The sequence below is a fragment of the Pygoscelis adeliae genome, unplaced genomic scaffold (assembly GCF_000699105.1).
Source record: "Pygoscelis adeliae isolate BGI_AS28 unplaced genomic scaffold, ASM69910v1 Scaffold166, whole genome shotgun sequence".
Taxonomy (NCBI): Eukaryota; Metazoa; Chordata; class Aves; order Sphenisciformes; family Spheniscidae; genus Pygoscelis; species Pygoscelis adeliae.
The window spans coordinates 2,772,627-2,795,468 of NW_008825156.1; the positions used below are offsets into that span (position 1 = coordinate 2,772,627).

Below are 22,842 nucleotides of genomic sequence, written 5' to 3' on the forward strand. Positions count from 1 at the left end.
CTCTATGTAGTGTGATATCAGAAGTCAGTTGTTAAGCATATGGTCAGTGGACACCAAGGACTGTGTCTGGGCTCTCTGTGTTTCTTGGGGGGGGGCGGCGGGGTGGGTTGTCATGGACTGTAGATCACCGGCTGGAGCCTGGAGGACAGAGAGGTAGAGCTCCCATGATCTCTTGAGCTACGTTCCAGAAACTGTCTGCTTTTCTTTGAAAAGTGCTTTTTTCAAGCAGTTGACTTCTAGCATTAAAGACATATAGATGAAAGTGAAAGAAGTTTTACCACTGTGAGAAATACAGGCTGGTATTGTTGATGCTTCTGATTTTTACCTCTTTAGTTCCATATTTTTCCGTGTTTTATTGGCTGTATTTAATATGATTTTTTGATAGTGTTTATGCAAATTACTGTACTGAGTCCTTCCTGGCAAATAGTCAGTTAATCTCAGCATGTATCTATGGTATGACATACATGGAAATATGTCTGTCTAGATGCACATTCTGTGTGCTTCCTGAGAAATACCTGTGTAAAGACAATGAAAATAGCTACATATAACTAGTTATACCCAGCATACCCTGCTGAGGTCACTACCCATCGTAAACTGACTGGAGATATTTTGAAAATGAGAAACCGGTAACCTGAGCTCCTGGGGAAGTGCCTGGTAGTACCTTGCAGGTGCTCCTTCTTGTGTCTCCGGGTCTCCCCAGTCATTACACAGTAATGACTCTCTTGTTGCTGGGCAGCTGTGGGGATGGAGAACCTTGTAGAGGAAGCCATCAGCACTTCCCAAACACCTTGTTCTTTCATGCAGGCATGGATGTCCTAAGGTCTGTTCCAGTGAGGGGAGGGAGAACAATCACAGAGTGGGAATAAGCATCTCATGTTCCCGTCCACCCTCACATTTTTGTATTTTAGAAATCAGAATGGGATATTTTCATGAATCCTTACTCAGTGGCCAGACCCTTGGCTGACACATGGGTCCTATGTTTCATTTGCCTAATTAGAGCTGTGGCTAATTTATGGATGCTTATCTGACTTAGAGTTGCTATTGTGAGACATTTAGAGAAATGTCTGAGAGGAACATTTTGCAGAAACCTGGCCTCAAAAAACCACGGAAGGGCCAACAATGTAGCCTTTCCCTGGGGCACAGGTGGCTGGCTTAGGCTTAAGGCTATAGTGTTGTACATAGGGCAGCCTTGGGGTTTTCCTCATGTAGAAGGATGTAAATCAGTAGTACTTAACATCAGCTGGGTCTGCTCTTTCACTCCTTTTAGCTCGTAAATTAATTTATATCTACACAGACTGTGTTCAAAATACTATTACTGAGGTACTAGCCACTCCAGTGCATATTTCCACTGAATGGAATAGCATTACAACATTATCAAATAGCTCTCGAGTATGAATTCATCCAAGAAGTAGGTTATTAGAATAAAGTCTATTTTATTAGTGCCTTAGGACACTCAGCCAAAATCCAGAGCCCTTGAGCACTATTCAGACACATAACCTGAAACAGTCTTTACCTCAGAAATTTATAATCAAATTAGACAAAGCAGACAAATAAGGGGAAATAGAGAAATTGAGGCAGGGAGGGACAAAATGGGTTCTCTGCCACCAGGTAGCTGGGAAGTGTGGAGCTAGGAAATAGCACAGATGGTTCCTTTTAAAAAGTAAAAACGAAAAGGTGCAGCGATGTAAATGAGAATTTATTAACAACAAAGCCCAGAACCTGCACCTCTAGAAAGAAAGGGAAAATAATTTATCCGCCCACACTCACTTTTTTCTGACGAAGGCAGGTGAATACAGCTGCACTAACAGAGTGTGACGCTCACAATCCTGAGCTGCACTTGCTGTTACAGAACTGAGAGGTAACCATTGTCTCTAGGAAAACAATAGCCCTTGCAGACTCTGCGGTGACTGCAAGGGTAACACACTATTCATTCCCTGCACATGTCATTTTCACATGAAGGTCTTTCCAGTCCAGCTGTTATGGAGTCAATGGATGAAGCTGAAGGACAAGGACAGCTGAACAGGAAGGAGCAGTCCCTGAAGACCTCCCAGAAAACAGCACTGCTTGGTTGGGCTGCCTGGTGGAATGGATTAACGCCTGGAGACAGCATGTATCTGTTTGTCCTCTCACAGATACTGGTAAGGCAGCTTGTCATCACTTTGAAATGCTGGGACCCTTCTTTCAAGCTTTGTTGGCTTGGGAGGTTTCCTCCTCATTCATTGTAGATGTAGCGATGGACATAGCTGCAGTCCTCTCATTCCTGCAGCCACCTCTCACAGCCTTGCTTTGCAGGGCAAAGCCCCTGCCTTTTGATGTCCCAGACTCCCATCCCATTCCCTGCCCCTCTGCAAATGCCTCCTTTGCCAAATGACCCATCTCTCAACAAATCCATCTTCTGTAGCTGATACGTGTGGGGGTACATAACCGTTTTGTTAAAAAGTGGATTGGGAGGTGTATCCTTCAAAGTTGCAGTGTGCCCTTCGTGGTTGGGGATGAGGGTATACCTCTCTGTGAGGGTGTTAAATATCGCATCATTGCTTTTGTAGTTTTATGTTAACTGTGGTGTGTGCAGTAACCTTAAGTGGTTCAAATGAAATGTTTCAATGTGTATGTTTGTCTGTCTGTTTATAGGGATACCTGTGTGAACATGGCTATTTGTGAGAGCTTTGCATAGTATGAGATAGGCCTTAGTAGTCTTTTAATAACATACAAAGTTCATTGAATTACCAGTTTTGATCTAAAAGTAGTAATGCTGGAAGTTCAGAAGTCAGAGGAATCTGTGGCTCTTCTCATGTACAGGCTACATGGGCAGTCCTTTTGCTAGTGTAGATCAGAGTAAGCTTGATTAACTTAGTGCTATGCATCTAGTTAATGGTAGCTGAGCATTTAGCATTCAGTCTTTTAATTCTTGTTAAGCTACAGCTTAGAAGATACCTGACTTCTTAAAGCAAAAACGATGATCAACGCGAAATCAATGAAAACTAAATTAGTTAATTATGCAGTCTTGAAATGAAAATGAATGTTTGTATAATGAGAGATGCTCATTATGTATTTTCTGATTGATTACACAGCTTCTCTGCATGATGCTGTGGTACAGCACTTATGGGACCATCCCAGCAGCTCAGAATGCCTTTAACCTGCTGTCTTACTTGCTTACCCCATTTAAACAGTTTTTGTCAGATCAACGGGAGGTAAGTCCCTGTACTCCTCTCTGGTTATATAGTTGATGTCAGTAGCCTTGGGTGGTGCTTCTAATACCTCTTCTGATTAGAAGTATAATACACATGTACTTCATATAATATAGTGACTGCTGCATTGTGTGTGTCCCCGAAAGGGTGAAAAGAGTTTTCTGAAAACAGATCCATATTTTATCTCCAAGATACAGGGCTGAATTTTTGGTTATGACGTTAGATCAGCACAGCAGATTTTTCATAATGTGCAAATGATTACAAATGAAACAAAGCAATAAGAAATCAGCCCATTAAGGTTTAGCCTAGAGTAAAGGGAGAGCTGGACCTTAATTTATTGGGATGGATAGAAGCTTAAATTCTGGAAGAATGGATCAACCCATATAAAGGGTGCAAATCACAAGATACTCAGTCACAAAATTCTGTTTTTGTTGAGTGTTTAGAGCATATCTATGTGCAGTAAAAGTATTTCAGGTGTACTAGGTCTACAGATTCAATTATATCTACAAAGCTACCCCAGTAAAATTGCTTAGGTTCTCACCATGACATAATGACACGTATACCAGTATGATTCATCTGATAAATTACTGGGGTAATTATACCCAGTGCAGATTTCTCTATTGTGGACAGAACCTTAATTAAATGGTGAGCAGCTACTTTCATAAATCAGGCAAAATGTATTTGATATCAGAATGTTTAGATTCATTGTACATAATCTTTGTAGCAGAGGCTGTGCAGTACAAATAGGAAATCTGACTCAGTGCCTCTTGTGGCTGAAGTACAGTGCAGACTGTTTTCTCTGTTTGCTTAACAATGTTTATGTGCTGATGTCACCTGCTCTTTTGCTTATTTGAAAGAAGCACTTTTTCTTTGTCCTTTCTTAGTTGGATTTATTATGCACAATCAGAGCTCTTCAAAGAGCATTGCCTGTATCTTATTTGCAGTGGGTCAATCATTAACAAATTGTTCCTGACAGAAAATCCCTGATTTATAGGATTTTGACTTAAAATAAGTGTTCAGTGTGGAGGAAACTGATTCCTAGAATGCACCACAGGAACACCCTAAGTATGAGTCTGTGCAGATGTTCATGCATATCTTTGAGGACTGCTTATTATAGCACTATTTACAGTGCAAATTTAGACTTGAAAATGGTAAAGGCAAAGAAATCTTCTGATGTTAAAACAAGCTCTTAACTCTGAATTTATCTTTAGCTGTACTAGTGGGTCAGAAACAGAGTAAAATTCCTTGCCCACTGAAGCCCATTAGAATTGTATTTTGTACCTACTACTGAGAATAGGCTGAACTCTAAACTACTTAAATATGACTAGGACATCAGAGTGAATTTCACTGCCAGTGCTGTGAATGAACCTGATGGTATTTCACAGAATGTGTAGAAAATGTAGAAAAGTCCTCTGTGTCTGGGTTTTACGTAAGGACCCACAATTACCCGAACAGTACTAAGCTTTCTTCGAAGCCCTTTGCCACAGTATAAAATTACATTGACTGTGGCAATGAAACGTGGGTCCAGGCTGCAAAATTGAATCATGGATCCAGATCTCAATTTTGGCAATGCATGAGGGTAGGAAGCAGATTTCCTGTTTGCCTTCAAAGTGAAATCCATTTTTTAGACCTTCTGAGATGCTGGGGCTTAGAGGTGGTTTCAGTTTCAATCTTCTCCAAAGCCTGGCATTTTTCTGTTGTTGGTGGTGGCTTTTCAGGGACAAGAGTAAGGTATGACTAAACCTACATGGGAAATCCAAGAATGAATACACAGTTTGCCAAGAACATGCATGCAGACACTATACGGTGCCCCTAAATATTTTACGAATCATTGTCAATTCTGTTGTTTCACAGGACCTGTCTGGAGTCGGGAGCATTGTGGCATCATACATCCTGCTGTCTTTAGCTTCTCTAGGACTGTTATTTGTAGGATCTCTGGTAAGTTATGATACTGTGCAAATTATATTCATGCCCTTTTTCAGTGAGTTTTTATAAGATGTCTAATCTACTTGAAGTTGTTGATCTTATGCCCAAGTTGATTGTAAAGCCACATCTTTGGGGCTATTTCTATATAATTATCTGCTTGCTTTACATAGAATAATCATGACTACGCTTATCCTTACTCAATTTCTTGATGAATTGGGGATTACACTGATGGTTTTTATTCTTTCCATCCACAGATGGGCAAACTATTTTCACTTAAATAGAAGGGATGTGGTCCAGTAATGGGACCATCTAATATTGCTGCCTTATGAATTACCTGCAGAGCATCCATTGACTTAAGTGGCAGAAATAGCTGTTCCAGAGCACCAGTGTACTTGTGAATATAATGCCCTTGTAGATGTAGGCCAAGGCCCCAGCTGCAGAACAAGATGACTACAATTAATCTAGTTAGCTGTCAGCTGTTTGGAAGCAGGAGGAGTATATTGTGTTTCTCCATTGATTGTGTAACTGGCACAAAGGTTGTGCTAGATGGGAAAGCTAGGGAGAATTCTTTCTTTTTAAGGAGCTGTAATTGAACATGGCTTTTCATACCCTTGTGTACTGTTCTGTTAGACTGGGAATGTAGTTACTGAAAATGCAGGTGTAACATCCCCTCCTGTCCTTACAGCAGTGCACCTTCAGGCAGCCAGGAAGCTGAAGCTGTGCCATGTACATGCTGTTTGAGTGATGCACAGTATAATGAAGTACATCATAGAATCATGGGACTGTTGGTGGGAAGGGACCTCTGGAGATTGCTAGTCTCACATCCTGCTTGAAGCAGGGGTGTTGCCAACACTCGGTAAGGTCAGCCATGCATTTTTCTACCCAGGTTTTGAAAACCTCCAGGGAAGGAGATGTACCATGACTCTGGGTACCTGTGCCACAACTGCATGGCGCTCTTGGGGGAAGAATTTTCTCCTAATGTCTCATCTGAATTTCCCAAAGCTGAATGTCCAAGCTGAATTTCTGCAACTTGTGGCCATTGTACCGTGTGGTATCAGCTGCCACTACCAAGAAGAGTCTGGAGGCATTTTCTCTAGAGCTGCCCTCTGAGTAGCTGCAGGCTGCTGTTAGATCACTCCAGCCTCCTCTTTGCCAGGCTGAACAAGCCCAATTCCCTCCACCTTTTTCGAAGGTCATGTGCTCCAGACTCCTGACCTCCTTTGTAGCCATCCACTGGGCCCACTCCAGTTTGTCTTTCTCTGTCTTAAACTGGAGAGCCTAAAATCGACACAGTATTCAAGGTGCAGCTGCGTCAGTGCCAAGGAGACAGGAATAATACCTCTTTCGATTTGCCGGCCACACTCCCTGGTAGGAAGTTTGTCATATTGCATACCACGGTTAAGATCACTCAGAGGCAGCACAGTGGCAAAATCGTCTGTTTAAAGTGTTGGGTGAATGTGCTTTGTAAAACCATTCACAAGACACAGTAATTAGTGTTAATGCCTCCATTATTGTGATTGTTGATGTAAGCAAGGAAGTTAGCCGGGCTTAGGCAATTTTCTGCTTTTTTGATGCTGCTGTTCCTTATCCAGATGAATTTTGTCCTAAAAAAATAAACTTCTGGTGATTTTGTAATTACAAATATTAAAGAACAAAAATGAGACATCTGAGAATTGTGATGAACTGTGTGAATTCTAGGTAATTTTGCAGAAAACATTCTGAGCTGGAAATCAAAATAGCAGGGGTGTGATTTCTCTGCATATCCAACCTAGTTGTTGCTGAATGGAAACATTTTATTGCTGACCCATTCTTAGCACAGCAAGTAACTTTAAATGAAAGTTCTCTGTGACCAAAAATTCTGATCTCAGTTTGAACTGCTTTGCATATGTAGTAACTCCTTGCAAGTGAACACTTACACCAGTGTAGATGAGAGTGGACTTTGTGCAGAAAACAGTTTTATAACAGTTTCCACATAGTCAAGCTTGCTCTGTTTTGTATTCCTGTGGTCTCAGTCTCCTAGCTAGAGTGGAGGCATGAATGTCTCTGTGTGACAGCCTGTTCTCTGGACAAGTCACAGAGAACCGGAACATAAGAAATGTCCTGTGAGGTCAGACCAATGGTCCATCTTGCCCAGTATGTTCTCTCTAACAGTGGCATTAGGAAGGAGAGGCTGTTTAGAGAGAGCATATGAGCCTTATCCCTTCCTACCTACCTGTTACCTTACTCTCTGACGTAGGGTCATAGAATCATAGAATGGTTTGGGTTCGAAGGGACCTTTAAAGGTCATCTAGTCCAGCCCCCCCTGCAATGAGCAGGGACATCTGCAACTAGATCAGGTTGCTCAGAGCCCTGTCCAACCTGACCTTGAATGTTTCCAGGGATGGGGCATCCACCACCTCTCTGGGCAACCTCTTCCAGTGTTTCACCACCCTCAGCGTAAAAAATTTCTTCCTTATATCTAGTCTGAATCTACCCTCTTTTAGTTTAAAACTATTACCCCCTGTCTTATTGCTACAGGACCTACTAAAAAGTCTGTCCCCATCTTTCTTATAAGCCCCCTTTAAGAACTGAAAGGCTGCAATAAGGTCTCCCCGGAGCCTTCTCTTCTCCAGACTGAACAACCCCAACTCTCTCAGCCTGTCCTCATAGGAGAGGTGTTCCATCCCCCTGATCATTTTTGTGGCCCCCCTCTGGACCCGCTCCAACAGGTCCATGTCTTTCCTGGGCTGAGGACTCCAGAGCTGGACGCAGTACTCCAGGTGGGGTCTCACCAGAGCAGAGGAGAGGGGCAGAATCACTTCCCTCGACCTGCTGGTCACGCTTCTTTTGGTGCAGCCCAGGTCATGCTGCTTTGCAATTTGAAAACATCTGCTTCTATCAGTATTTAGGGAATAAGGTATAAAATAGTCATTAGCAGAACATTGAAAATAATGTAGTGATGGAGCTAAGCAGGGTTTCTAGAATCCCAGCCTGGTAGACAACAGATAGTTGCATGAAGACAGTTTTCTTTATTTTTCCCTCTTTTTCAGCTGAGTGATATCTTCTTCTTTTTTTTTAATTTTATTTTTTTTATTTTTGATTTTTCATGAGTTTTAAGCAATGCACTGCCTAGAAGAGACCTTAAAGGGGTCTTTTACATTAAGGAGTGCGTTTATGATGAAATCTTTCTTTCCCAAATATACCCTTCTGTCTTTATAGATGGACCTGATAGATCAGTCCCACACTGATGTATATACTAGATGGCATACCAGTGAAAAGCAGTTTATGCATTTTTTTTATCCAGTAACTTACAGTAATGCTTTAGTAGTTCCCTGGGGAAGGGAGAAAATGTGCCTTTTTATACAGGTAATTTGTTGCTTTAATGTAGAGCAATAACTGTTGGGCCGCCTAAAGAGGCTGAGAAATGGTGGTCAAGTGGGTTCTCAGAAGTGATACCAAGAGAAGAGAGGCCCTGTCTGGACTGTGCACTTGCTAAAGTGCAGCTCATACCTGTATCAGGCAGTTTGTGACTCTAATACGAGCAGAGCAAATTCTTCGGGAGAGCAGACCTCAGCTAAGGTTTGAGGCACTTCTCTGAGAATACCCAGGTACCAGAATGTGTTGGGAGGTTAGCAATCACAGTGAAAATAAAAGACTGGATAGAGTGCTTGAGGCTTGTGTTAGTGATGCTGTCTGTTTTCTGCCTCATATAATGGTGTTTTAAGACCCAGGCAGCTGCAGAGAACCAGCATAGAGCTGTCTAGTCCTCCTGAACAGGTTTTCAGAGCTGCCTATTTTTCCATTATTTAGTTCAACCCCATCACTTTTAAGTATAGCTTAATTTCTTCCAGTGTCTTTGGCAGTTCCTTATTTACCACACACTCCTTTCAATCTAAAGAAAAGCTGCTTTTTTTCTAGGGTGAACTTTTTGTTCCTTTGGATTTACAGTATGTTAAGTCACCAGTAAAATCAATCCTGTGTCACCACAGCAGCTCTAGAATCTGTAATGCATAATTGGTACCCAGACCTTCAACTTGGCCCTCAGCACAAGTGTTGATTTTAGTAACAACAGCACTCTCCAGCAGTACAGAGTTGTTGAGGAGATACATTACACTGTGAACTGCTCAGCTATTACAGTCTTGCAGTAAGTGAAAGAACCGTGGCTAGTACTGTGGGACTGCCAAGCTCCAGAAGTCATCTTGGGAAATGAAAATAGAATCAGATCTTCAAGCTTCTTGCTTTTCATCTAACAGGCCAAGCATATGGGACAGACTCAGTTCAGATTTGCCCCCAAATTTGTGTAAAATAGAAGTCTAGTAATCATGTTCCTATGTTTGCTTTTGTATTTACTGTGTACTCTGATTAACTGAAACAAAAAACATATTGTGTGAAGTAACTGTCAAACGAATACTGCTGCTTTATGAGAGTCTTAACATTCGCTAAAGCTGACTATGGACCGAAATTAAAATTTGCTTCGCTTCCTTTCATTCTTTCTCAGAGAAGTGAGAGTACATGAAGACACACAGGCACAAGAAAATAGTTGTTTAAAATCCTGTACAAGCTAATGTGCTTTAGTAGCCTAGAAAGAGAAATTTGACCTTTTTTAATGGCACGTTTTCTAAATTCAACTGCCTATTTAAAAGCCATATAAGAAAAGGACAGAAGACACTTTACTTTGGAAAATACAACCTGTTCTTCTTAGTCTCAAAAGGATGCATGGCAGTACAATATAGTTTGTATAACATTTAGCCTGAGTGATACTGCTCCTAGTTCAGTGCTAGAGGGATGAAGTTGCCCTAAGGTTCCAGATCCTGGAATTTAGAGGTGGACTTGAAATTTTTAACTGAGGCCTGTGTGTAGGATTAAACAGTCTACTGATACAACCTCTAAATCATCTAGTCTGCCACAGCATCCATGCAAACCAATATACAGTAACTTTTTAGATTCTTGCCATTTCAAACCCTTCATTAGTTTATAATATAAACTTTACTATTACATTTATGTCCTAGAACTTCACAAGATTTATTATTTAATGTCTATACCATGTTTAAACCGGATAATTAGATTACAAAACAGACTTTGCCACTGGCCAGAAACTGAAATGGGCATTCTGAGCCTCAAAACCAGTTGCATCAAAATCAAGGCCTCTTTAAAAAATGATTGGTTTATACATGAATTCAGGGTATAGTGCCAGATTATCAAAGATGTGTAGTTCAGGAAAATTAGGTTTACTTTTCTTAACCCAGCTATATCTAAATTTTAGATGGAAGACCATTAAGTCAGGAAAGGTATGATTTGTAGAATAGTATAGTAGATTTTTATTTTGTAAACAAGCCTAGGAAGGGGAAGAAACTGAACAAAAGGACAGTGATATCACGTTGGCTTGCATATGATGGTCACAAGCACATTCTGCTTCCACTGTATCCCCGAGTTAAGCCTGGCCAGCTCTGTGGAAACCTCTGTGGCTGAAAGCAGGTTTGAATGGGTAGATGTGAATCCTTGTAACATGCACCACAAAGCTACTCCTGCATGGAACATTCCTGTCCTGTTCAATACTCTCCAATTCCAATACGTTATAGTAAGCTGGGATGCTGCCCTAAAGACCAACCAACCCTCTAGGCTGTATGGAAGGGCTGGCAACAAGCAGAAAGCTTTCTTAAATGTTTGTTTCCTCCAGTTTTGGCATCTACTCAGAGCCCGTCCAGACCCCCCTTTTCCACTACAAGAGGACAGACGCCAATCTGTGAGCCGGCAGCCTTCATTCACGTACTCAGAGTGGACAGAGGATAAAAATGAGGATGACTTCCTAGATTTGGATCCCGTACCAGAGACTCCGGTCTTTGACTGCGTAATGGACATTAAAGCGGAGACAGATCCAGCTACTCTAACGGTTAAATCCGTGGGCTTGCAAGAAAGGTAGGGTAGATGTGATTACTAGGGGAAAGTCTGGTCCCAGATTTTGTGCATTTAGGAGTTCTGTGCCGAGTAGGAAGCTTTATTGCCTTCATGCAATGTCACTTTAAAATGTGGTTTTAAAGCCAAGCACCTGCTTTATTTCCTGTCTTGTTTTCAGTCCGGTCATAAATATAAAAATATTAGCCAAAAAACAGACTGTTTCTAGATGGCTGTCAACAAGCGTTATTCAAAAGTGCCATTTCTTTCCTTTGAAATATCCATTTGTATTGGATCAGTCTCTTGCCATTCCCTGAGATGGCAACTGCATAGCATGAAATCCACTATAGGGCGGTGAAAGCTTTTACCTCTGAAAGAGGTGGATCTTGTTAATTTTTTTCTGTTACTCATGCTGGAGGATTAGTCCTTTCTCCAAAAGCAAACCATAGGACAAATGGTAATCTGCAATAATTCTCATATAAATGGGTTAGTCCAAAAGTAAATGAATTCCTTTGAAATTAACCCAGTAATGAAACTTTGGGGTTATCTGGTGTTCACTCCTTGAACCAGTGGGGCAATGGAGCTTCTCAGAGAGATTCACAGCTGGGAAAAGGCAGTTTTAAGATAAAAGGAAGATAGGAATGATGCAGTATTTATTTGTGTTGCATTTCTCCATCTTCACTTGTACATCTCACAGAAAGGTCACCTGTACTGGGTAAACTTTAAAAGGCCCGGAGATGGGTGAATTCCAGAATGTGTGAGTTGAGACAGGGGAATGTTCAGCAGAGTTACTGAGTGTTCAGTTGGACTGAACTATCCTTATGCTTTCATCCATAAGATTATTTTATTTCACTTTGCCAGTGTGTCTGTATATGTGAGTGAATGGATGAGTGAAAGGAAGTACACCAGATTTAGCATCCTCATCTCTGAGGCTGAGGTTGGTTTAAGGTTCCTGTCTTCTGTGGACTACAGGAAGCTTGAGTTTATATTGTTGGCAGCCTGCGTCTTTCTGTTTTGTGTTCTTGCAATTGTCTTAGTGAAAGAGAACAAAGATCTTGAGCACAGAAATCCCATGAAGAAATTCTGCAAAGGCGATGATAAGAATGAGGTTACTGAAGGGCCAACATAGCGATTTATCACCTTTCTTTATTTCTAGATTTTCAGGCTTAATTGGAGTTCTAATCATAGTTAATTCTCATATCTAAAACTTAAAGGGCAAAACTTAAAAAGTATGATGCTGAGTTTCCAAAGTGCCACATGACACAGTAAAAGGGAATGTTACAGAAGAGGCTTTTAATTTGCACTCTGTAAGCTTAGAATGTTTTTCCTCACTTTATTCTTGTTTACAACATTTTTCCTAAAATGTCCTACCTTTTATTGTTATATTCTTCTACTTTATATTTGAGATTGCAGTAACCTCTGGGGCTTGTCCCTGAACCTGCTGCTATCAGTGAGTTTTGCCATTGTTTTTCATTATGGGCAAGATTGGGCTTGAAATGCATCACCATCCCCAATTTCATTCCATCTCTCTCATTTTAAAGATGCTAACATTTCTTCTCAGGTGACTGCTAGCCTGCAGGAAAGATACTGACTGTTTCAAGAGAATTGGGGAATATCAGTTGATTCAAGTAATGAATTACAATTAAAAAACTGTCAAAGAAGTAGAGATGGGAAAAACAAAGCAATTGCTTGAAATGCTCACACTAGGTAGAACGTGTACACTTAAGATGTAAAATAAACTAGTTTTCAACATACACATGTGCTTGAGAAGCCAGACATCATTTCAGGTTTGGGCTGCACGCTGACAGATTTAATTTACATCAAGCATTGGTCACTCTTCCTTTGTTTGGTGTTGTGTTGAATTATCTGCCTATCCCTTTTCTGCATCCGTTCTGCTTCTTCATCGTAATTTTCCTCTCATTCTTTAACCATCTACGCCATTAGAAGGGTAGTCACTAACTAAATTCAAACAGCACTGAATGTTACTCTTAAGAAGAAACAATCTCATTTCCTCATGCTGAAGAACTATTAATATATCTATATATGTAGCTTCTTCTACCTTAAAAGAACCCAAAGTATTTGTTACCAAATGCATCTGTTTCTGGGGAGGAATGTAGTAGCAATTTAACAGCACACAGGGTAGGAACAAAACCTTTTGAAAGGTGTCACTAAAGATTTGGTGTCTACCACTAGTGATCATGTTTCATCCAAAATCATTTCCCCATGACTGTGAATCATCCTGCCAGCAGTAGGCTGGCTGCACATTATTTTGGAAAAACTCCTGAATCCGGAAAAGGGCTGTGATCCAAGCAACAGCTTCTACTGTCGTCTTTGTGAGCTAGTCATGCTGCACGTTTGCATTGTTTTTCAATAGCTCCTGCAATCACCTTCCAACTAGATTTTGCCAGTTGAAAGTCATCAAAAGTAGGTTTACTGTGTGGATGCATAGAACTTTACACCTGGTAATCATCATACTGTATGATTTTATTATTATGTTAAAGATATTTAAATATAGATTCACTGATGGCATCTGAATCTTACTTTTGTCTGTGATATGCGAGATTGACAGAAGCTCAGAAATGCTTCAAAACTGCGTTCAATAAACGATACAGGCATTTTGACTTTTTTGCTTTATTGTGTGGCTAACTTAAATAAAAGCCACTAAAAATTCTATACTCAACAGCATCTCTGTAACTGTTAAAATGTTTGGACCTTCATTTTATCCTTCTCGTGATGTACTGTTGTGGAAAGAAAGTTTTTCAGACAGAAAAATAATTTGCTGTAATGGTTTGCATCTCATGTCTGTCTTAATTAATGTTGAACTGGTAATGTTTATCCCAAGATCTTACCCCACTGATGTTGTCTGTGCTACTAATAAATGGTTATTCAGTAGGATCTGGCCTGATGAAAACTAAGACCAATATTCTCATCTGTGGTGTCTAAAATGTCAGTCTGTATTCAGGCATCCAAAAATATGGTGTGATTTACACAAGTATGAAAACTTTCCTGCAGTTGCCTGCTCAGCACCTTTGACAAGCAAGTTGCTTCCATTTAGGTGACAAAGTATACAGTTACCTCACTACAGACAACACTTTGAAAGTGTTGGCCTTCAAATTCCAGTGTAAAAAATCATCTTTTGGTCTTGTCTACATAACAAGCATCACCCATTTTTCACAGTTAGTGACCATAATGTACACAGCAGAACCAGCTGGGTGCTTTTCTAAAGTTGCTGTTTATTTGTCATTGGGACTGTATCCATTGCTGACAATGATGGGTCAGTCTGTTCTGCTGTAAGCAAACTCCGATCGCTCTGTTTTGCAGGAGAGGTTCAAATGTTTCGCTCACACTGGATATGTGTACCCCAGGCTGTTCTGAGCAAGGTTTTGGCTATGTCATGTCACCACGAGAACAGTCAGCCCGAGAATACCTTCAGACGGCATCAAACATCCTTACTGAAGAGGAACTGCACAAGAAAGCACTGGATCCTTTCATACTCCAGGCAGAGTTCTTTGTGAGTATCTGACCTTTCTCTTCTAGGAGCATCAGAAGAATGGGATGTTGTCTCTCTTCTATGAACCTTGCTATTATTTTCTGCAAGTCTAAAATTAGTACATACAAAGTCCACTTCCATCAGTGAAGCATTTAATGCAATTCCGAAATTCGTCATCCCTTGAAATGACAGTGTCTGAAAGCTTTCAGTGATATTGCCACTTAAAAACCAGAGAATTGGTTCTGGCAACAAAAAATAAAAGCTTCGTTTTCACAAGTCTCTTTTTTTTTTCTGTTGGAATGCTACTTTTTAACAAAAAACCCAAACTTTTTCACTAGAGTACAGAAGAAAAGCCAAGTTTGCTATAGGCATAACTTCTTGAAATGTGCCTGGAGTTGCCCTAGGGATTAAATTAGTCCAAGTGCATGCTCTTTGCTGTTGAATGCTTGGCATGGAGCTACTTTCCAAGCCTGAATGTTCTCCAGATAACCGAAGCACAGGATGGCTGTGTCACTCAGCAGGAGCCACAGAAAGTATGTCTTACTGGGTTTTTTTCTGCACAAAAATTATTTACTAGTTGTAAGCTGCTCTGTCAGTTGCTTTTAGGATTCTGAAGTATGCTTCCTTCGCTCACTGTTGCTTTGGGGGAAAGAATTCTTTGCCTCATTCTGGGAAAAAAATATACGTACACAGATGAAGCAAGCAGTTGAAAATTGGATTTCTAAGTAGTTTAGGATAAAGGCCAGGTACATTTCGGGTGGTGAATAGCCTGGCTTTTTAGATCTTTGCATTCTATGAGTCTCTTCCCTAACTGCTCAAGTGTCCATGTGATAGGCATTGTCATGTTTATTATACCTGGCAAAAAAAACATGCAAAATGCTGCAGTGGCTATGAGTATTATGTCTACTAGGCAGGGTTGTAAATTCCTGCAGAAGATGGGAGGTAACCAGGGTACAGTCTTTGCATGCTGCGCTATTTGAGCTACTGATCAAGAGCTACTGAATTTAATGCTGCCAAGTCAAATATTCTCTTAAGCATGGAATCTCAGCAGAGCAGGACGAAGATGATGTTTTGCAACAGCCTTTTCAGCCTGTCCTCTTTATGAGGCCCTGAAAGGGCAGGAGTAACACTTTGAGTATCACTTGCTGTCCTCCCTCCTTGTACAACTTCAGGGTTTGGGGTTTTTTCCCACTTTACAAGCACGGGGGAGATGAAATAGTCTGGACTTCTGTTTTAAAACAGACCGCCAAATATCTGTGGTGTTTAATTCACTTAGTGCTGTACAAGTTGAAGAAAAGCAGCTTTTGTGTAGGCAGGCCCTGATTCTTTTAAAGTAAAGCATCTATTGCTGTTCTAGGGAGGAAGTGTTTGCTTAGCCAGTGTCTGAATTGACTGCTGAACAAGTCCACATACAGTTTCATCAGTCTCTGAGGTGCACTGTAGCTTTCAAGCAAAGAAAATAGTGTTAGAAGTAGGAAAAAATATGCTTCATTTCTCTGAGATTTTGAATTAGTTTTCCTGGTGTTCAGAAAAATCATTCAAAAGCCAAACTATCCCAAGTCATTTTCATTCTTTAATGAAAACTGAAAAGGCGTAGATAAAAACGCTGTGTAATAAAAATGTCGTTTCTGTAATTAAAAATTGTAAACTAGTTATTTTTTTTATGGAACAGTTATCACCAGCTAGCTCTGCATCATGTATTTTCAGCCTGTCCAACCTACTTGGTTTTCAAAGTCCAGACCCATGATGAAGCAAGCAGCTGTGTTTCATTTTGGAAGAAAAGTCAGAGGAGATGTCACTTGCAGGGCTAAGTCCTGAAATTCTTACAAGGTTTAGAGTTTTTACTCAGGCAGAAGTCCTGTTGATTTCACCAAAAATTTGCTTGAGCGGTGAATGACGTAAGTCCCAAAGAGAGACCATGGAGCTTGGTTCAGGAAGAATTTTGGGTGACTAAATACCAAGTAACGATTGAGGAAAACATGAAGGTTGCATTCCCATGCGGTTTCTCAAATTGATAGGGAACTACTTCAACAAAATGTTTTTATCATTAATTGCCTCTGGTTAAGCCCAACAGTATGCTCAGTGCTGTGTAAGAGACAGGATACAGATAGTCAGTCTTCTAAAGCTACAGAATTTACCATAGTCAATAGCTCTGCTCATCTTAGTTTCTTCCCAGAGTGAGGCTTGTCTTACTCAACCCTGACTCCCGTTACCAGTATGTCCAGTACTGGCCTCTCAAATCCAGTGTGCAGCAGCTGGGATGACCAGCTCTGCTCCCAAGCTCCCATGAGCCCTTTCTCTACTGAGCCTGGTTGACACATCCCATTTCATCACATGCCTACTGACTCCAGTTGGTGGCAGATTCCTGTTTGTTCCTGCCTGGCGTTGGTCACTTAGTTGCGGGATATGAGTAGTGGAGAATAAGAAGCCCCTCCATCTTTGTGTGTTCTTTGGGTCAGTAGTGTAGAGAGCAGGTGATCCCTGAACACTTGTTTAAAGCTCCATGGGCAAGGACAGCAAAGTGTGGTGAGCAAAAAGAGTGACACTCCCCCAGCTCCATAGGGTCAGGTCAGTACGCCAACCTGTCATAATGTAGGTCATAATTTGTTGCTGGTGAGAATCACTAGCAAATTATTTCCTTCCACCCTCAGAGAGGAAGGAGGAGTGTGAGTCAGAAAGGATGGTGTCTGAGGTCCATTGCTTCTGGAGCAGAGTATCTTACGTACCACTTTTTGCTTAGTTCTGTGCCTACACTTGCGATTCAGTTCTAATAATATTAGGAGATAATATAATAATAACATAATGCCATCGCACGGATTGCTCAATGAATTAGTCACTATGAGCGTTTTCATATTAAGGATTTCAGAAAAGAAAGCCAGTGACAGTAAAAGGAAACATCAATCATACTTTGGTGGTAAATTGCTAGAAGTACTGCACCATATGTGTCAGTTGACTTCATCACTTTGCCTCCCTCACAGGCAGGACGTAATGGGCTTGGGGTTTTTATTCCTTTTGTGAATCTAATAATACTACCTACTGTGTTTTGTGGTGTTTGTGGTTTTTTTTTAACAGGAAATTCCAATGAACTTTGTGGATCCAAAGGAATATGATATTCCAGGCTTAGTGCGTAAGAATCGCTACAAAACAATTCTCCCAAGTAAGTTTCCTGCTTTTTAAGTCACTGAGGCAGGGTGGTTTATTCCACATGCTGAAGGGCTTTGCACTTTCCTTTCTAGAATGCATCAAGTGTGCTGTCACTACCATGTATTGTCCAAAGGCCATATTTATGAAGCAGCAACAGGGCTTCAAAGCATAAATCAAATTTTAAAAGAGGTATAGAGCATGAAGAACCTAAGATTCACTGAACATTAGCAGCACTTAAGTTTATAAGTCGTTAGAATTGCATCTTTTGGTGCTGCTTAAAAATTCTACCCAAGAACTTGGTGTGTTTATTCAGATGTTACTTAGTAGTTTCTTTGATTAAACTACTTAGAAGGACTAAATTCTAGCAATGTTATTTTCCCGACTGGTGTTTTTCTCAGAATCATGCCTCAAATGCAAATTGAGAATATTAGGCGCTAGCCTGATGGCATTAAGATGATACAGAAAATCAAAATCTTTTTCTTTCCTATTATACTATTTTTATTTGTAGCCAGGAGCAGGAGTTTCGAGAAACTTTTTGGTACAAATTTTTACAAGTGTCATCATTTTCCCATGTCATACTTAAAGTTATTTTGAAAAGTGATACAATTAGATGTCATGCCTCTTTTTTGCTCTAAGCCATTGTTGGAAGATGCTACCACTAGCCACAGTAGCTCTGTTTGCAAAGCCTGAAAGGTTCAGTGTCAGGTTAGCAAAGATAAGTGCAGAGAAGTCAAAAATGTCCTCAGCTATACCTATCATTTTATTCAATGAACCTGAATTGGAAATCATTCCAGAAGAGATTTTTTTATCTAGACTTGCAACTCCAGCAGCTGCAGCCAGTGATCCAATGTGCACAACCCTTCTGATGACTTTGTACTCCACCTTAGACCAGAAGTGTAAAAACATTCAGCCACGTTTCACAATTTCTGTGCTAATGGCTGAGGTGAATCATTCACGTATTAATTCACTGTTTTGCTGGAAAGGTAAGATTGTAAAAGTGGGTAGTGATTTCAGATGCTCAAACTGCTAGATTTTAAGTGATCTATATGTTCTGAATTTGGTATCTAATGTGTACTTTGAGTTCCAGAGTTGTAAACAGATGCCAGTTGGCCCACTACCATATATTTTTAAGAATGATCACTCAATGGGTTAATTATTTGCTGCAAACTTCATCTCAGCCGTATGGATATCTGCTAGCAGCCATTGTTGTTACTTTGACCTCTCCAGATAAGATAATTAGTTTCTACCCTACCATGCAGACGATACCAAGTTGGGTGGGAGTGTTGATCTGCTTGAGGGTAGGAAGGCTCTGCAGAGGGACCTGGACAGGCTGGATTGATGGGCTGAGGCCACCTGTATGAGGTTCAACAAGGCCAAGTGCCGGGTCCTGCACTTCGGCCACAACAACCCCATGCAGCGCTACAGGCTTGGGGAAGAGCAGCTGGAAAGCTGCCTGTCGGAAAAGGACCTGGAGGTGCTGGTCGACAGCTGGCTGAACATGAGCCAGCAGTGTGCCCAGGCGGCCAAGAGGGCCAATGGCATCCTGGCCTGTATCAGAAATAGTGTGGCCAGCAGGAGCAGGGAAGTGATCGTGCCCCTGTACTCGGCCCTGGTGAGGCCGCACCTCGAATACTGTGTTCAGTTTTGGGCCCCTCACTACAAGAAGGACGTCGAGGTGCTGGAGCGTGGCCAGAGAAGGGCAACGAAGCTGGTGAAGGGTCTGAAGAACAAGTCTTAAGAGGAGCGGCTGAGGGAACTGGGGTTGTTTAATCGGAAGAAAAGGAGGCTCAGGGAAGACTTTATCGCTCTCTACAACTACCTGAAAGGAGGTTGTAGTGAGGTGGGTGTCGGTCTCTTCTCCCAAGTAACAAGTGATAGGACGAGAGGAAATGGCCTCAAGTTGCGCCAGGGGAGGTTTAGATTGGACACTAGGAAAAATTTCTTCACCAAAAGGATTATCAAGCACTGGAACAGGCTGGCCACGGAGGTGGAGTCACTATCCCTGGATATATATTTAAAAGATGTGTAGATGTGTCACATAGGGACATGGTTTAGTGGTGGACTTGGCAGTGCTAGGTTAACGGTTGGACTCGATGACCTTAAAGGTCTTTTCCAACCTAAATGATTGTATGATTCTGTGCCTCCAAGGATTAACAAGCTTATTCCAAGCTCATTATGGTCTGGATATTTTTTCTGAATTAATTCCAAAACTAGTAACCTCTGTGCAACTCTATCCCTGGCTGTGACCAAAGGATGGCTTGATACTGCTGAGGAAAGAAGAGGCTGACTGTTCACTTCTATTCAACTACCTCCATTTTGAAGAGCTTGGTGCTGGCAGTAAAGATACTAGCAAGGAGAGCTAAATGTCCCCTTTATGCTTCAAAGCCAAGGATCCCAGTAAACCATCCACGCACAAAGTAGGAGAGGGAACCAGAAGCAAGATGAGGGAGAGTCCAGTGCTTTTCAGGCTTTGACCATCCACTGACTTTCATTTCTGAGCTGACCAAATGTAACCTATGCTGCCTTGGGTATCTACCTACCGTTCCTCCAAGTTCTAGCTGCAGAAAGCAGTAATGGCAGGAACTGCTGAACAAGCTGCAGTAGAGCAGACTCGGACAACTGATTATTGTAGGGAACGTCAAATTTAAATTAAATTTAATTAAATTTAATTTAAAAAGTAACTAAAATTCCCTTACCAGCTGCATTGCCAGAAGCAATCTAGGCAGTTATCATTAAAAGGTAAGCAGTCACTTAACATAATGATCAGTTACTTGCAACCCTAGAGTTGTTTGTAGTAAGTGAGAGACAGCATAATAGTCTGTAATTAATCTCATTTATGTTTCTTTTGTAGTAAATTCTTTTTGCAGATTCTCCAATTTTGCTGTTAGTAGTAAAATGGCTTAGAAGGTGGCTTTTCGATAGCAGAAGGGTGTTTTTGGGAAAACGCCAAGCTAAGGAGGTTGATTTGGATATTTTATAACTATGAATTTGTTTGTTTGCAGACAGTCCTCTTCTGGGGATGAGTCCTATGGCATTTCCTGGAAAATAACTTTTTTCTAAGATATTTGGAGGCACTTTCTGAATGTATAGAAAAGGATGTTCTTGTTATAGAATTCCAGAGATGGCAAGAACTGATTGGAACACGTTGTATATCAATCTCATTGAATCCTTTTTTCAAGAGTAATGTCTAGACAAACTTGTTAAATTTCTACATAGCTCTATTGCTTTTACACCTCTTTAAGTTATGCAGAACATTTCAGTTAAGTTTAGCGAGTTCCTCTAAAATGTCAGACCTAGTGTCAATGCAGAATGGCCATAAAAGAGACTGTAGAAAAAATAGCTGACATATCATTTGGTTTCTTAGAGATGCAGACTACTACTGCTTTTTTAAAGGCATGGTGTCTTCTTGAACCTGGCCTTGTGCGCTGGTTTTGTCCTGGGAGAAATGTTTTCATTAAGAGTAGGATTTGATTTTGCTTAAATGCCTCTCTGCAGTACGAATTTGAAATTTTCAGTAAACTTTTATATTAAAGTCTTGTTATGATTTTTTTTAAAGGAGGAGTTATTCCTGTTTATGTATTTCTAAGAGATGCAATTCAGCTTTGGTTACACTTTCTGCAAAACAGTGCACGTTCTTATATTATAGTGCGTTAATAGGCCTCTCTTATATGAAATAAGGTTGAAACTGTTCACTAACGTACTGCCTTAACAAATATAAATACTACGTTAACAGAAAAATCACAAGCCAAGTATTATAATTTAAAGTAAAAGCATATTCTGAATAATGTTTTAATATTTGTGGATACAGCAATAAAAAAGTCCACAGTGAAAAGTAACTCAAATTCTACTGCAGTTGAAGAATACTAAAGGAAGCCTGTGCTTAAAAGTCTGTGGCACCTGTTGATAGAGTTCTTCAGATCTGTTATATTTCTCCCTAAAGACCCACCATGAGATGGACAACGTAGTATTACTGCTATTATTAGTAGGGAAAAATTATGTAATTTTTACTCAAACTTCAGTAGACTCCATGGATGACTGCATAAAACCCAGGCAAAGGGACTTCATGCAAGGCATCTAACTAACCAGTCCAGTGATATTTGAATAAACATCTGGCAACCAATGTCAGCTTTTTAATGGTGTGACATGTTGCAGGCTATCAGAATTACTGATTAAAAAGCGGATTTTATCTCTTGTCTCACCATCTTCCCAGCACTAGAGACGTGAGCAAAGTTGAGCAGGAGGGAACTGTATTAGAGAGGAACTCGCTGTTTTCAGTACTTCCGTGCTATAAAACAGTATCTTTGTTAATATCTTTGCTTTGTGGATTGTGATTATATTAACACACAATAGATAACATGAATCCATTCTGAGGACAGCATTTCATGCTGAGTCTGTGTTTGTAGTACTGTAGAAATTACTGTGTGCTTAGTCCTTTGTGCTTTACCCAATACCACAGTGGTTTTGCATGTGTTTTTATTTTGTTCTGGTTTCTAAGCAGGCTGGATATTTTTATGAAGAAGTCATCTGTGGTTTGTTTTTAATATTCTCCTGGTGATACATGGTGTTGCTGTTTGTTGAGGCCTCTTGTCAGGAGGATGTTTCTTGTCAATGATAACAAACTGTGTAGTACTGGTGAAAGTGGATGAACGTGGGCCTGTGTCAGCTCACATTAAAATCAGTGGAACAGCTCCCATTGACTTCAGTGGGAACTGGACTGAACTTCTCAGGTGGAATAATGTTTTCATTTGTCATCTTATTAAAACAAGAATAATGCTTCATAAACAGCTCCAATGAGGGAGACTCAAGTACTGAAGAGACTTATGCAAAGTACAAGAGACTGTTCATATTCTTTAATTTCTCTTTAACTATTATATTTGTTAATAGCACATCTTGGAGTTTAGTTCACTGCCAAGACAAAACAGGGAAGGACTTACTGTTGTCTGGCTTGCCTATGTGCAAGGAATGTGTGTTTATGGTTTGGGAGAAAAGCTGTTTGCTGTCATTTCACAAACGGTATTCTAATGTCTTACAAGCCAGAATGAGTCTGTTGACCTAACAAATGGAGAAGTAATTTCCTGGAGCAGAAAACTGCTTTTCCAGAGTCACTCTGGGACACTGACTCCGCAACAGGAACAATTGAGCAGGCTTCAGAGAGTGGGTAAAACTATCAGAAGAAGCCAAATTACCCCAACCCCTCTTTCCTTTTTTTTATAGTAACATTTT

The 22,842-nt window shown here is 40.6% G+C and overlaps 1 protein-coding gene across 1 annotated transcript in view; it reads left to right on the forward strand.

The window, feature by feature from the left end:
• Positions 1-1,979: 1,979 nt before the first annotated feature.
• Positions 1,980-22,842, forward strand: part of PTPN5 (protein tyrosine phosphatase, non-receptor type 5 (striatum-enriched)) — a 38,439-nt gene continuing 17,576 nt past the window's right edge. Inside the window, exons 1-6 of the mRNA XM_009328538.1 lie at positions 1,980-2,138; positions 3,072-3,191; positions 5,043-5,126; positions 10,771-11,009; positions 14,307-14,496; positions 17,548-17,632. Coding sequence (XP_009326813.1) covers positions 1,980-2,138; positions 3,072-3,191; positions 5,043-5,126; positions 10,771-11,009; positions 14,307-14,496; positions 17,548-17,632 — 877 coding nt within the window. The remainder of the gene's footprint in view (positions 2,139-3,071; positions 3,192-5,042; positions 5,127-10,770; positions 11,010-14,306; positions 14,497-17,547; positions 17,633-22,842) is intronic.